The sequence below is a fragment of the Neoarius graeffei genome, chromosome 1 (genome assembly GCF_027579695.1).
Source record: "Neoarius graeffei isolate fNeoGra1 chromosome 1, fNeoGra1.pri, whole genome shotgun sequence".
Taxonomy (NCBI): domain Eukaryota; kingdom Metazoa; phylum Chordata; class Actinopteri; order Siluriformes; family Ariidae; genus Neoarius; species Neoarius graeffei.
The window spans coordinates 8346055-8361468 of NC_083569.1; the positions used below are offsets into that span (position 1 = coordinate 8346055).

A 15414-nucleotide genomic window follows, 5' to 3' on the forward strand; every position below is an offset into this window, starting at 1 on the left:
TTGTGGTTTCTTGGTAGCATGACAAGTTGCGTTTTTTGTCTTATTAATTTCAAGAAGAAATAAGAGAGGTTGGCGAGGGACTGGATGTTTATAGCTGCTATAATATATGCGGTAACATGAGGCAATTTGCTTCGCAGATGTTCCACCACATTAAGGCTACATCCACACGACAACGGCAACAAGATTTTTTTTTTTAAATATCGCGTCCACATGTAGCCTAGTAAACTAGACCCACCCGCCTAGCGGCCAAAAATATTTTTTGCCTAGCGAATGGGTCTGGCCTCGCACCATATAAACAAAAACACCCCGGGCATCAAATCGTGCCCGCCAATCACAACGCAAGGTTTTTGTTTGGATTCTTTGGGCGGGCTTTTGCAGGAGTGATGACAAAGCTGCGCGACGCTGGAGAAAGCACAACAGGAAAGATGGCTACCGCTAGTGAACAGCGCGCGTTTGACTCCGCTTTGGAATCAGTTTTAGAAGAATTAGACTTGGAGTTTTCGTTGAAACATGAGCAGGAAGAGACTCTCCGCTCATTCCTTTTCAAGAAGGACGTTTTCGCTGTTTTGCCGACCGGCTATGGCAAAAGTCTGATCTACCAGCTGGCTCCGCTCGTAGCCAAAAGGATGGGGCTAGTTTGTGCAGTACGAAGAATTAATAAACAGCTTTGAAACATTACTTTTTGATTGTTTCTTATTTTCCCGTTATTTTAAATTTAAGGGAAATTATTTCACCAAACACAACAGTTTAAGCAAACCCTTGAAAAACACTTGGAAAAAAATGTGTATGTGGTACAGACTCCAAACTTGTGGTCATTATCTCTAAACTTCTTAATATCTAGAACCTGTTTATTAATTAATACGCATTTTTAAAAATTATTTATTTCAAGGCCTCCCCCACTGCTTTCTGTCGCTCTGACTACGTCACAGTCACTGTTGCGCTGATTGGTCAGAGCGTTGGCCTATACGCACAGAGACAGTTTGAAAGACAGCGGTTTGTTCCTCCTACCCGCTTCGGAAATGTCTACGGATCGAGGCCAGACTAAATATTCACATTTAGTCTGGCTTGCCAGGCTAGTCCACATGGGCAACGGATCAGTAAAATATCAGGTTCATATGGCAACGCAACGCTTGCTGAAAACGATGCAATACACATGCCACACCACTACGTGCGCTGCAAGACAGTCCCATCGGAGACACCAGAACAATAGAAGTAGACGCATGCGCATAACTGCGCATGCGCACAGTGACTATCCCCGTCACTGTCACACGCACACACTTTCTCACTCCCTATCCTATGGATATAGTCCCTTTAAATCACGTGCTCGTTGTTTGAATGGAGACACGGAAAGAGGAATGAACGGGGGTAGATGGAAGCTGGTACGCCAACATTCTGATATCCTCCAGAATTCTTTAATGGTCTGGAATAAACATCTGAAGGTGAGATCGCTCCTTTTTTTCCCCTATTTTTGCTAGCGGGATTGACTCTGCCCTAAGGGCTATTCTCTCACTTTGCACCATTACACAAATATTCACAGTGAAAATATTTTGTAAGCGCGTTTCATGAACCAAGTTATAGGATTTGTTGATAACTCGCATCGAGTTCGTTACACTTCTACCCGGCGTGAAGCACATGTGGTTGTGACGTCATCGTAAACAAACCCGTTCTACTCATCCAGACGACTTCGCAACGGCTCCGTTGCCAGATTTTTTCACTCTGGAACCCGTTCTCAAAAGATTTCATTTTGGGGCACCCAAAACGCCGGTGCCGAGTGGACGCCAGGCCGAAACGATAAACAATTTTATCAGATTCACCTGAATCCGTTGCCGTGTGGACAGGGCCTAAATGCAACTATAAAAAGTATGACTTAATTAAAAAATTAAGGAGTAATTGTCTAACTGATTGACAGGTCACTTTAGAATGAAATAATACTTTGGAAATTCTGCACTATACAGCGATTCTCGATGTGACCTTTTACACATTTATGCATGTTTATTCGTGTCTCATTTGGTCCTTCATACAGTCATAAATCAAGAGCATATGGTGTTGCCTCAACCTTGACTGAGTGTCTGAACAGCACAGGGAAAAGCTGAAACCTTAGACAAGGATTGCACAAATCGGTGCTGTTGAGCTTTCTGGTCTTTCAGGTTGAACAATTAAGAGAGCGCAGACAAAAACGCTAATGGAGAGCTACACATTTTAATAACACAGAACTTCTCTGGAAGATTCTCATTACGTTCATACTAGAGCACATACACAGATCACATTCCTGACACCTGTACATTGCTACATTGGCTATGCATTGTTTGTAATGTGCACACGGTTTCTCATGACAGCATCTAGTTTTACAAAAAAAATGGCAAAAGATGGCACTTTTAGAGATACAACAAAATAAAGGAATAAAGCTGTTATGACAAAAATAATCCTCTTTATTTAGGCCTAGCATCTATATCATTAAGGCAAGGTTTAGTTTGGCACAGATTTTTTTATTTTTATTTTTTAAATTCACCCAACAGACAGGATACTATATCGCAACGCGATGTTCTGACGCCTTGATCTACGTTCATGATCGGCGCCGACAAACTGACACAATACTCTGCAAAAATTAACACAAACATAATACGCAAATACACTGATGATACGGTCTAGTGCATCGCTTAAGATCATGCAAAGAACCAAAAATACTTCGTAAGTCTCTTCTTTTAAATACTAAATCAGAACCAACAGGCAAGTCAAAGCAGATGGGATTCCAAACCCAGTGTTATTTTTTAACGTGTAACCTGACCAACCAAAAACAGCTAAGCGACTTCGCAAGCCCATCATCTGCAATGCGGAAAAAAAAGAAAGCAGCTTCTCGAAACCTAAAATTGGACAAAACCAGTTGGGATAAGGGCGGCATGGTGGTGTAGTGGTTAGCGCTGTCACCTCACAGCAAGAAGGTCTGGGTTCGAGCCCCGGGGCCGGCGAGGGCCTTTCTGTGCGGAGTTTGCATGTTCTCCCCGTGTCCGTGTGGGTTTCCTCCGGGTGCTCCGGTTTCCCCCACAGTCCAAAGACATGCAGGTTAGGTTAACTGGTGACTCTAAATTGACCGTAGGTGTGAATGTGAGTGTTTGTCTGTGTCTATGTGTCAGCCCTGTGATGACCTGGCGACTTGTCCAGGGTGTACCCCACCTTTCGCCCGTAGTCAGCTGGGATAGGCTCCAGCTTGCCTGCGACCCTGTTGGACAGGATAAAGCGGCTACAGATAATGGATGGATGGATGGACGGACAGTTGGGATAACGAGGGGAAAGATGAGGGTCAGGTGGAGTTAATGGAAACAAAATACACGCAGCAAAACTGCTGCTGTAAACACAAACACATTCTACAGTGTCAGTACAAATGGACATGATGGGTACCAGACATACTGAATATAAGGTGCTCGAGATCCAGTAGCACAATCTAAATATTCCCTGTAGCAGGGTCCGGTGTGATAATGGTTCAGGCATGCTGTTGGGTGGACAAATCACTAGCCGGGACAAACAAGTTACAAATTCAAGGCATCAGTTTTGCCTTTCACTGTAGGTCTGGGCGATATGAGGATCTATTGATATCATGACAAAGTGGCCACTGAGTGTAATTTAATAGGAACATGATGATTCTACGATCCCTGTTCTTGGCTAGTAGGAGTGGAACCCAACGTGTTGTTCTGCTGTTGCATGCGGAGATGTTTTTCTGCTCACCACGGATGTAAAGAGCGATTATACTGTATGAGCTACTATAGCCTTCCGGACAGCTCGAACTGCTCAATCTGGCCATTTTCCTCTGACCTCCCTTCTCAACAAGGCGTTTGTTTCCACTCACAAAACTGTCACTTACTCACTCACTCACTCGTTTTTTGTTTTTCGCACCGTTCTATGTAAACTCAAGACTGTTATACGTGAAAACCCTAGGAGATCAGCGGTTTCCGAAATACTCAAACCAGAAATACTCATCTGGCTCAAACCAACAACCATGCCACAGTGAAAGAAAGGTCACACTTCGAGATCATGATTTTTCCCCTATTCTGATGTTTGAAGTGAACATTAGCTGAAGCTCTTGATTTGTATCTGCGTGATAAAGTGGCCATTAAATGTATGCCACAATAGTCTTTCCTGGTATTGAGATCACAAGTATCGAGATATCTTTTTATATTAAAAAAACCCCATATATAATGTAATTCTATTTATACATTTTACTATATGAATTATCACTTAACAAAAAAAAAATAATCATGAAGTTATCAATCTGATGTTGATACATACTACCTTTTTCTATGTTACAGATTTAAATTTTTTTTTTTTGTTCAAAATTCACATCATATCATGATATATGTACAGTATACTTACTATAGAAATGAATCACAAGATTTGTCATGGACCATGACTAATTTATAGCTAATTTACTGCTAATTATAAAATGGTTTTCAGGGTTTTCCTTACTTCACTCATCCAACAATCAGGGAAAGGAAAAAAAAAATCCATACTTCCTATTAACTCCTGCTAAAGTAAAATAGGCACGGTAAGTGTAAAACACCTTACCAAACCAAACTGCAGCTGCAAAGCAGAAAACGCAAAGAAAAAAAAAACAGCAGCAAATCAGAAAGAAAACAGCAAGACAAAACATTACAACTTCGAAAATGTAAAATGCAACAGCAAACAAGTCAACATGAACTCAACGTGGAAATGGGCGGCCCTTGCTGAACATCACATGCTCGTTGAGGACACGAAGGAAAACACAGAATGAATTTATAGTAAGAAAGAATGTGCTATGCAACAGCTAAATGATGCTTTTGTTCCAGACGGAGATCCAGACGAACGGGCAGACAGAGGTAAAAAAACAAAACAAAACAAAACCCAAAACAGTAATATTAGGTATACAGTCACCGGCCACTTTAATAGGAACTAGTTGTTGATTCTAAGATTCCTGTTCTTGGCTGCAGGAGTGGAACCCAATGTGGTCTTCTGTTGTTGCATGCTGAAATGCTTTTCTGCTCACCACGGTTGTAAAGAGTGATTATACGAGTTACTATATCCTTCCGAACCAATCTGGTCATTTTCCTCCAACCTCTCTTATCAACAAGGCATTTGTTTCCACCCACAGAACGGTCCCTCGCTCAACTCGATGTTTTTTGTTTTCCGCACCGTTCTGTGTAAATTCTAGAGACGACACCCATGCCACAGTGAAAGTTACACTTTGAGATCACAATTTTTCCCGTTCTGATATTTGAACATTAACTGAAGCTCTTGATTTGTAGCTGCATGATTGTATTGGCTGACTAGAGAACTGGATGGGTGTTCCTAAGAAAATGGTCAGTGAGTGTATATCTTTATCAGACAATATTATTGTAGATATGTCATCGACTTCGCATGGCATTAATACTGTACGAGTTTGCAAACACTGAAAACCAACCAAACTGATGAGAAATAAAGAATTCCTCCTCAGAATAACAACATAAGTAACTTTGCATTCAACTTCTGCTAGACTGATAAGCGTGAAAAAGTGGAATTGTGAGATATTTAATAAGGTCTGTTGTTTGATTTGCTGTTTCTAATATGTGTTTTGCACTTATGGTCACTGTAGATATGCATATTTAAGCATCAACATAACATAACATGCGCAAATTTGTGTTACAAAGCATCTTGATGGTGTGGCTACTCTTTTTCCGAATCCCTCCAACTGCTGCACTATGTACACACTCCAATAATGCGATCTGGCTGTTTCTCGGATGCATTCTTCTCTAAGTACCTGCTTAATTCTTATAACCTGGATTAATGTGCAGAACTACCCAACCTTGTCAAAAAAAGGTGTTACGTTCCTGCTCACTGGAGAACCAAATATCCAGGGGGTGAATCTGGACCTGGTCCAGCTCCTATAAGCCTAACCCTATCCTATGAGATGCTGTAGAGCACAGGGATTCAGCCTGAAATGCATATCCCCAAACTTTTCATTCAACTCTACCCAGGTAGGAGCAGTTGGATCAAGTCCAATCCATCCCCTGGATGTCCGGTTGTCCAACAAGGTGTACTTGAGCATGTTAGCTGGGTAAGCTTTGGAGCACTCGCTTGCCTGGTGGCTAGTGAATAAATTATGATTTGTCCACCCCTGCTTAGCATAACCATGACTGATGCTAACCGAGTTTAGCATTCCTTTCCTGCAGTTGTTCATCATTTTGGCTGAAGTATCGTATATTGCCATACTATAACAACATACATTATAATATAACTGCACAATGTAGGTAATATTATACAGTGAATTACTGTAATCCAACCTGGCACCTCTGGACTCCACCCAACCTAGTATGCTGGAGAAAGTGTAGGGCGTGGCTTCAGTGATCGATTCCAATGTTCCAAAATCAGTTGTCAGTTATTTCCAGATCTGGATGATCCAGTGCAAAAAAACAACAACAAAAAAACCCCTCACGACAAGCTTTGTTTCGGCACACAGTGCAACCTTTAAGTGTACGTAAATTTAACTTAAAAACACATCAACGGCAAACCACCAATTTTCTGACGGATACCATGGAAAACACCCTTGCGAGCGCTGCATTTAATACCAAAGCGAGATCCAGTTTTCACAAAGCCAACTGGTGTATAAACTCCACAAAACTTCATACTGATGCATATCCAAAAAATAAAAACACGAGCTAAAAGGAAGACGAGGTTCTTCATAGACTTCACTTGGCTGATCCTGGTTCACGTCCACAGATTGAACATTCTCTTGTCCAATAGACGCAAGCAACCAGTTCAGCCTAAAAATGAGAAGATGATGGTGTAATTTGGATTGCCCAATGACTATCCATGGCAAGGACAATTGTGATCAAATGATAAAAATCTTGAATCATCTTTTGCAGGAACGGTACAGGCTACTCCAACAAGAAACACTGAAAGAACTTGGGAATAACCTGGATGAAAAGGAAAAAAAAAAAAAAAGTGGTCCAGTCCTACAACCACAGCAGGGTAGAGTGTAATTTCTACAGAACAAGGCCAATGAATTTAGTTCACAACGATGAAAAAGCAGCAAAGCAAGAAAATCCCTCAGCTGTCTATTCCCAAAGTGGCCAGTTCTGAGGGAAGCTGAAAAGCTCAGAAGATGTTGCGTAGTAGGTTATTGCTAGAGGTGGAGAGTGGTGGAGCGGTGGCGGCGCTGTAGGGAGGTGGAGGCGGAGGTGTCGGGGAAGTAAGGTCCGGAAATGGCTGCAGGCCCATCTGCCTGTTGTCCTGCAGCTTGCGCACCACCACACGGCAAAACTCCTCGTTGTGGCGCTCGCATGTGTCCAGAAGCTTGCGAACTTTGGCAGTGCGTGTCTGCTGGTTTGCCACCAGCTCATAGTCCTCACGCATGAGCAAGTCGCGAGCCAGCAGCGCATCCAGGCTCTGGTTTAGACATGCCTCCGTCATTTGGCGCACAACCTCCTCCCGTCGAGAGCTGATCCATCGTGCTGCCGGGCCCTGGTTGTCTGCTGGCATTGGGAAATCTAGAGGATGTTACAGATTTACATCATTTACAAACAAGGACTGTTAATTTTTAAATAACTAGACACTCCTTCACCTTGTTTGCCAAGTCAAAGTGAGTGATAAGGAAGTCTGGCTTTTTTTGTTTGATTTGCTCTGCCTGATTTAGTAATAGCTGGAGGTTACATTTGTTCTGCCTGGTGATTATATTTACAACCCCAATTCCAAAAAAATTGGGACAAAGTACAAATTGTAAATAAAAACGGAATGCAATGATGTGGAAGTTTCAAAATTCCATATTTTATTCAGAATAGAACATAGATGACATATCAAATGTTTAAACTGAGAAAATGTATCATTTAAAGCAAAAAATTAGGTGACTTTAAATTTCATGACAACACATCTCAAAAAAGTTGGGACAAGGCCATGTTTACCACTGTGAGACATCCCCTTTTCTCTTTACAACAGTCTGTAAACGTCTGGGGACTGAGGAGACAAGTTGCTCAAGTTTAGGGATAGGAACGTTAACCCATTCTTGTCTAATGTAGGATTCTAGTTGCTCAAGTGTCTTAGGTCTTTTTTGTCGTATCTTCCGTTTTATGATGCGCCAAATGTTTTCTATGGGTGAAAGATCTGGACTGCAAGCTGGCCAGTTCAGTACCCGGACCCTTCTTCTACGCAGCCATGATGCTGTAACTGATGCAGTATGTGGTTTGGCATTGTCATGTTGGAAAATGCAAGGTCTTCCCTGAAAGAGACGTCGTCTGGATGGGAGCATATGTTGCTCTAGAACCTGGATATACCTTTCAGCATTGATTGTGTCTTTCCAGATGTGTAAGCTGCCCATGCCACATGCATTAATGCAACCCCATACCATCAGAGATGCAGGCTTCTGAACTGAGCGCTGATAACAACTTGGGTCGTCCTTCTCCTCTTTAGTCCGAATGACACGGCGTCCCTGATTTCCATAAAGAACTTCAAATTTTGATTCGTCTGACCACAGAACAGTTTTCCACTTTGCCACAGTCCATTTTAAATGAGCTTTGGTCCAGAGAAGACGTCTGCGCTTCTGGATCGTGTTTAGATACGGCTTCTTCTTTGAACTATAGAGTTTTAGCTGGCAACGGCGGATGGCACGGTGAATTGTATTCACAGATAATGTTCTCTGGAAATATTCCTGAGTCCATTTTGTGATTTCCAATACAGAAGCATGCCTGTATGTGATGCAGTGCCATCTAAGGGCCCAAAGATCACGGGCACCCAGTATGGTTTTCCGGCCTTGACCCTTACGCACAGAGATCCTTCCAGATTCTCTGAATCTTTTGATGATATTCTGCACTGTAGATGATGATATGTTCAAACTCTTTGCAATTTTACACTGTCGAACTCCTTTCTGATATTGCTCCACTATTTGTCGGCGCAGAATTAGGGGGATTGGTGATCCTCATCCCATCTTTACTTCTGAGAGCTGCTGCCACTCCAAGATGCTCTTTTTATACCCGGTCATGTTAATGACCTCTTGCCAATTGACCTAATGAGTTGCAATTTGGTCCTCCAGCTGTTCCTTTTTTGTACCTTTAACTTTTCCAGCCTCTTATTGCCCCTGTCCCAACTTTTTTGAGATGTGTTGCTGTCATGAAATTTCAAATGAGCCAATATTTGGCATGAAATTTCAAAATGTCTCACTTTCGACATTTGATATGTTGTCTATGTTCTACTGCGAATACAATATCAGTTTTTGAGATTTGTAAATTATTGCATTCCGTTTTTATTTACAATTTGTACTTTGTCCCAACTTTTTTGGAATCGGGGTTGTAGACAAAAGTTAACCATTATATGAATCCAAAGGGACTTTTTTGTTCTGAATTAGCTGTAGTGTGATGCAACATACCTTGCGGATGTGCCTGTAGGGTGAGCGGGTGAATGTTTACGGGAAAGTTGCTCTCACTTTGAGGTGGGTGTGGTCTGAGGGGGATGCTGTAGTCCGAGACAAGCTGAGCCATCGGATATTGAGGATTCAGATTGTTCGGAGAGACCTGATCTATTAAGGGTTTGGGGGCGTCCAGTGGTATGGACACGACAGATGACAACGGTCCAGCTAAGCAAGAAATGGAGGCATTGTTATGAATATGGTTGTCTTATATTCATGACAAGGTAAATACAGGTCTTACTGGACTAATGCTACATCAACGTCATGCATGAGATTTCACACACTGCTATTGACCAATGTCCTTGTTCTTGGGTTCGGTTGGAAAAATCAAGGCAGTCAGAAAACTCCCAGCTTGGAAAATCCCCCTCACAGGTCAACGTTAAAATTATTTTTTCCCCCCCACCTATATGACTCAACAGCACCACTGTCTTTAGCTTCCAAGTTCTGCTTATTAAATTGAACTGAATCTAGAGCATTAACTAAAAGTTTCTGGAAACATCACTTGAATCAGATGTATCTTTTCATTTTATGAAGGATTCTCAACTTGGCTGAATATCAAGTCAGTTACAGGAGTTGGTTTTTTGCAGCTAGAACCATCACAGGTTTTACTGTATGCTTTATACTCATTTTAGGGCAACAATTCAAAACACACAAAAAAAGTGTAAGGATTACCATTCGAGGGATTGGAGATGGTAAGGTAACCTGGTTGGGAGATATCCGTGTCCTGGGAGGAGCAAGACCCTGATCCTGAGGTAGAGCTGGTGTCCTGTCACAGAGCCACCACAAAATTGTTAAGATGATTCTAGGTTCCCAACACAACGCCCGTTTTCACAGTTCAGCCAGAACACTAATCCAAAAGGCATAACTAGTCTGAATTTAAACCACTAAACAAAGTATGACCTATGATGAGGATAAATTCTTCTCAAAAGCCTGCTCAAAAGAAATAGGAGTATAAAATATGAAGAAGAAAAAGAAGTAGACACTGACTGGCCAGGGAGTGTTCTGTTCCTTCAGACTCTTATCTGCTTTTTTCATACTCGCCATCATTGTCGTTGTTGTTGAAGCGCTGCTCAATGGTCGCATAAACTACAAAAAAAAAAGCAGAGAGGAGAGATGATGGGGTTTTGTATTTAGAGCTAACTAAAAGCAATTTAAAAGTGTTTCACTGAAACTGTGGCAAATCCAGATGTGGCAAAACTGCGAAGAAAAATCCCAGCAGGCAGGCAGAAAGAACAGTGGATGTGATGGCTGAAGAGGCATTCCCTCCCCACTAACCGTCTGACCGAGTCCCATTGTTGAAACATGCATGTGCCAGGAGTCTAGCCAAATTTCAAATCTAGCTACCCTTAGCTAGCAATCAGTGAGAGATACAAGGGATGTTCTGCGATTGTTCACAAACTAGCTCACCTCCGCATCATTTTTAGATAGCTGCACAGTGAAACACAGGTAAGCTAAAGTTGTCGTATCATGTAGATGCACGTGTCCTTGCTTCGAATATTATTTAACTGAATTACTTGTGTAATGAAGGGGTGCGAGGATGAACGTGTTTGTACCTGCATACTGGCTGTATTTATCTGAACTGTACCGTTGTTTACTTACATGAACACACATTCTGCACTTAGCTATCTATCTATCCATTATCCATAACCGCTTATCCTGTGCAGGGTCGCGGGCAAGCAGGAGCCTATTCCAGCTGACTACGGGCGAGAAGCAGGGTACACCCTGGACAAGTCACCAGATCATCGCAGCACTGACACATAGAGACAATCATTCATTCACACCTACAGTCAGTTTAGAGCCACCAATCAGCTTAACCTGCAGGTCTTTGGACTGTAGGGGAAACCGGAGCACCCGGAAGAAACCCATGCAGACACGGGGAGAACATGCAAACTCCACACAGAGTTGGCCAGTGGGCTCAAACCCAGAACCTTCTTGTTGTGAGGTGACAGTGCCAACCACTACACCACTGTGCCGCCCCTCTAGCTATTTAATGTTAGTAATATTTCAATATACAGTGGCAAGAAAAGGTAAGTGAATCCTTCGTAATTATCTGCATTTATGTATGTTTACCTTAAAATATGCTCTGATCTATGTTACAATAATAAAACAAACCCAATCTGTTTTAACTCCCCGTGATATTTTTTGTTACTGTGCAGCAGCACCGAAGTGACCTCTCTGGAGGGCAGAAAACTGGGTGACATATGGAGATTCAGGTCTGCCCAGACTCCTAAATACCCTCTGCACCTTGCTGGTATGATCCAAAGGAATGCAGGGCAATATGTTTGGCACCAGGTTGGCTGCAGGAGCTGCCAGAACTAAGCAAGCATCGACGATCCAACCGCCTTGGGGCCCCAACTCTGGATATTTCCTCAAGGTTTACTCCTGAAGCCTTTTTCATGACTGGATATAGCCACAAGGCTGCAGAGGTTTGAAATCAGGATCTGCCTTGCCCTAGATGAGCTACCTTCCCAGGCTGACAGGCCTCATCTACCTGAAACAATGGTTTCAAGGTACCAGAGATCTGCTTTTGCCCTGTCTCCTGTCAGGAGAAGCAGTTCTTAGAAGCTAAGCCACATGAGCTGGCAAGGAGTTGGACTTGGTTGTCAGAAGCTATTGGAAACGCACGCCATGTGGGAGCACTTTGTAGATAGCAGGAGCTTGTCCCCACCACCACCTCCTGGCGATTACAACCTTTGGAACTCTGTTTTAACTAATAACAAGGAAACAATTAGAATCTTTTTTGGTCCTTACTGAACACACCTATTAAACTTTCACAGTGCTGTTGGAAAAAGTAAGTGAACCCTCAGATTTAATAACTCGTCAAACCCTCCTCTGGCAGCAATAACCTCAAACGCTTCCAGTAGCTGTGGATCGGACCTGCAGAGGAATTTTGGACCTTTCTTCCTATGTTTAGGGTCATTGTCCTGTTTCATCACCCAACTTCTATTGAGCTTCAGCTGGCCAACAGATGCCGATATCCTGTAGGATACCATGACAAACTTGGGAATTTGTCTCCTTGATGATGGCAAGCTGTCCAGGCTCCGAGGCAGCAGATCAGCCACAAACCATGATGCTTCCTCTATGAGACTTCACTGTTGGAACGATAACACCATATGGAGTTTGGTGTGTTCTTGCTGAAGACTTCAACTTTTGTTTCATCAGTCCACAAAACCTTTGCCCAGTAGCATCATGGAGTGTGGGTAAGAAGGTTCTGGGTTCGAGCCAAGTGGCCGACGAGGGCCTTTCTGTGTGGAGTTTGCATGTTCTCCCCATGTCTGCGTGGGTTTCCTCCGGGTGCTCCGGTTTCCCCCCACAGTCCAAAGACATGCAGGTTAGGCAAACTGGTGGCTCCAAATTGACTGTAGGTGTGAATGTGAGTGTGAATGGTTGTTTGTCTCCATGTTTCAGCCCTGCAATGACCTGGTGACTTGTCCAGGGTGTACCCTGCCTTTCACCCATAGTCAGCTGGGATAGGCTCCAGCTTGCCCACAACCCTGCATAGGATAAGTGGTTATGAATAATGGATGAATCATGGAGTGTCCAGGTGCTCTTTTTTAAAATAAAAGAGCAACAGCTTCCTCCATGGTGTCCTGCCTGGAAATGGACACTGCCTGTTCAAATGTTTTGCAAATGGTAGTCTCATGAGATATTGAGCAGTTCCCATGATTCCTTCAAGCCTTCAGCTGTTCCTCTAGGGATTTTCCTTTACCTCATTGAGGATCCATCAAGCTATTGGAGTAATCTTGGCTGGACACCCACTTCTAGGGAGACCAGCCACAGCCTCAGTACTAAATCAACTCATTTGTCTAACTTTGGACTGATGAATATCTAATCTCATTGAAATTGCTTTGTAATCCTTTCCAGCTTTTTGCAAACTGACATTTCTTGATCTTCGGTCTTCTGAACTCTCCCTTTTGCAGCTGATGCTTCTTGCGACTAGCAAACTCAAAATATTTGCAGGCCAAAGTAGTGCCAACCAACATCAGCATCTCCAAACTCATTTCATTGATTGGACTCCTGACTCCAATCAGATATTATTGAAGGCTTGGGGTTCACATACGGTTTCCAACATATGCTGTGAATGCTTGGATGAATGATGGATAAGGACAAAGTAATAATTTGTGTGTTTAGTTAAAATAGATTGTGTTTGTTCATTATTGTAAACTTGAATGAAGATCAGGCCATATTTTAAGATATGTTTGATGTAACCACTATTTTAGTTCCAAGAGCAGAAAAGCCATTTTGAGGTAGCTCCAATATCGCCATAGCCAAATGGTAGATGGTAGAACCTCTGCAAATGTCTTATTTGAAAATAATTTAAAAATGAATTTCTCATATAATAAGCTGAATGTAACCATTTCAGGTTCTACTTTTACACTCACTTTTGACCTTTTGACCTCCAGCACCGCCTCCAGGACATCGATTTCGTCAAACCTCCGTAGCATGGGCTCCAGTTCGATAAGACAGTCTGGCAGGCAAAAGGCACAGTATATTGTACAAAGGCAACATGGCAATACAATATCATCATGATAAATAACTTTATAGGTATTGCAACATCTTTTTATAATGTCATTACTTTAAGAACAATTAATATATCCGATGCTTTGAGAAAATTTTGCATGGATTCTTTATATTTTAAACATTTTACAGCTGAAAGATTTACTGTAGTTTTTTTCCAATGCAAATGACAATTTTGTTGCCATTTAGTTAGCAAATCAATACCGTGTACATGCATCTTGAAGTATCATGTGATAGTCATATTGCCAAGTCATATACAGTACAGTGGGGAAAACAAGTATTTGATCCCTTGCTGATTTTGTTGGTTTACCCACTAAGAAAGACTTGATCAGTCTGTAATTTTAATGGTAGGTGTATTCTAACATGTGGAGACAGAATATCAAAAAGAAAATCCAGAAAATAACTTTTAAATATCTATATTAATTTATTTGTATTTTATTGAGAAAAAGAAGTATTTGATCCCCTAGTAACCATCAAGAGTTCTTGTTAATACAGACAAGTTAGACTCTCCAAATTACCTTGTCACCTAAATTGAAGACACCTGATATCACTAATGACTTGTATAAAAGCCACCTGGCCACAGAATCAGTTTGTCAGACTCCAAACTCTCCAACATGGGAAAGACTAAAGAGCTTTCTGTGGATTTAAGGGAGAAGATTGTAGACCTGCACAAGACCGGTATGGGCTACAAAACCATTAGCGAGAAGCTGGGTGTTAAGGTGACAACTGTTGGTGCAATTGTGCGCAAGTACAAGACTCACAATATGATCATCAATCGACCTAGGTCTGGGGCTCCAAACAAGATCTCACCTCGTGGGGTTTCCAGGATCATGAGAACGGTGAGAAATAGACCTAATGCAACACGGGCAGAGTTAGTGGATGATCTTAAAGCAGCTGGGATCACTGTCACCAAGCAAACAGTTGGTAACACTTTACACCGCAATGGTCTAACATCTTGCAGTGCTCGCAAAGTACCCCTGCTTAAGAAAACACATGTGCAGCCCCACCTGAACTTTGCCAATGAACATCTGAATGACTTGGAGAGTGACTGGGAGAAGGTGTTATGGTCTTATCAGACCAAAATTGAGCTCTTTGGCATCAATTCAACCCGTCGTGTCTGGAGGGAGAGACATGCTGCTTATGACCCCAAGAACACCATCCCCACTGTCAAGCATGGAGGTGGTAACATTATGCTTTGGGGGTGTTTTTCTGCACAGGGCACAGGGCTACTTCACCGTATCAATGGGAGGATGGACGGAGCCATGTACCGTAAAATCCTAAGTGAAAACCTCCTTCCCTCTGCCAGGAAGCTTAAAATGGGTCATGGATGGGTCTTCCAGCAGGATAATGACCCAAAGCATACAGCCAAGGCAACCAAGGAATGGCTGAAGAAGAAACATATCAAGGTCATGGAGTGGCCCAGCCAGTCTCCGGACCTGAATCCTATAGAAAATCTATGGAGAGAGCTGAAGCTCAGAGTTGCAAAGGGACAGCCA

General features: G+C 42.4%; 2 protein-coding genes across 6 annotated transcripts in view; one reads left to right on the forward strand and one right to left on the reverse strand.

Annotated features, from left to right (window-relative positions):
• The window catches only part of LOC132891563 (sorting nexin-16-like), a 75786-nt gene that overhangs the window by 1440 nt on the left and 58932 nt on the right, over positions 1-15414 (forward strand). For 3 of the 4 annotated variants that reach the window (XM_060929271.1, XM_060929307.1, XM_060929297.1), the window contains exon 1: positions 13817-13945. The exons of the other annotated variant lie outside the window; for it this stretch is intronic. The gene's annotated coding sequence lies outside the window, so the exon portion shown is untranslated. Of the gene's footprint in view, positions 1-13816; positions 13946-15414 lie in introns of those variants that run through there. 4 annotated transcript variants of the gene reach the window in all.
• Positions 2181-15414, reverse strand: part of ripk2 (receptor-interacting serine-threonine kinase 2) — a 49400-nt gene continuing 36166 nt past the window's right edge. For both annotated transcript variants that reach the window (XM_060929227.1, XM_060929234.1), the window contains exons 7-11: positions 13783-13868; positions 10388-10486; positions 10073-10166; positions 9362-9568; positions 2181-7493 (exon numbers count right to left, since the gene is read on the reverse strand). In XM_060929227.1, coding sequence (XP_060785210.1) covers positions 7102-7493; positions 9362-9568; positions 10073-10166; positions 10388-10486; positions 13783-13868 — 878 coding nt within the window. In that variant the 3' untranslated portion in view covers positions 2181-7101. The remainder of the gene's footprint in view (positions 7494-9361; positions 9569-10072; positions 10167-10387; positions 10487-13782; positions 13869-15414) is intronic.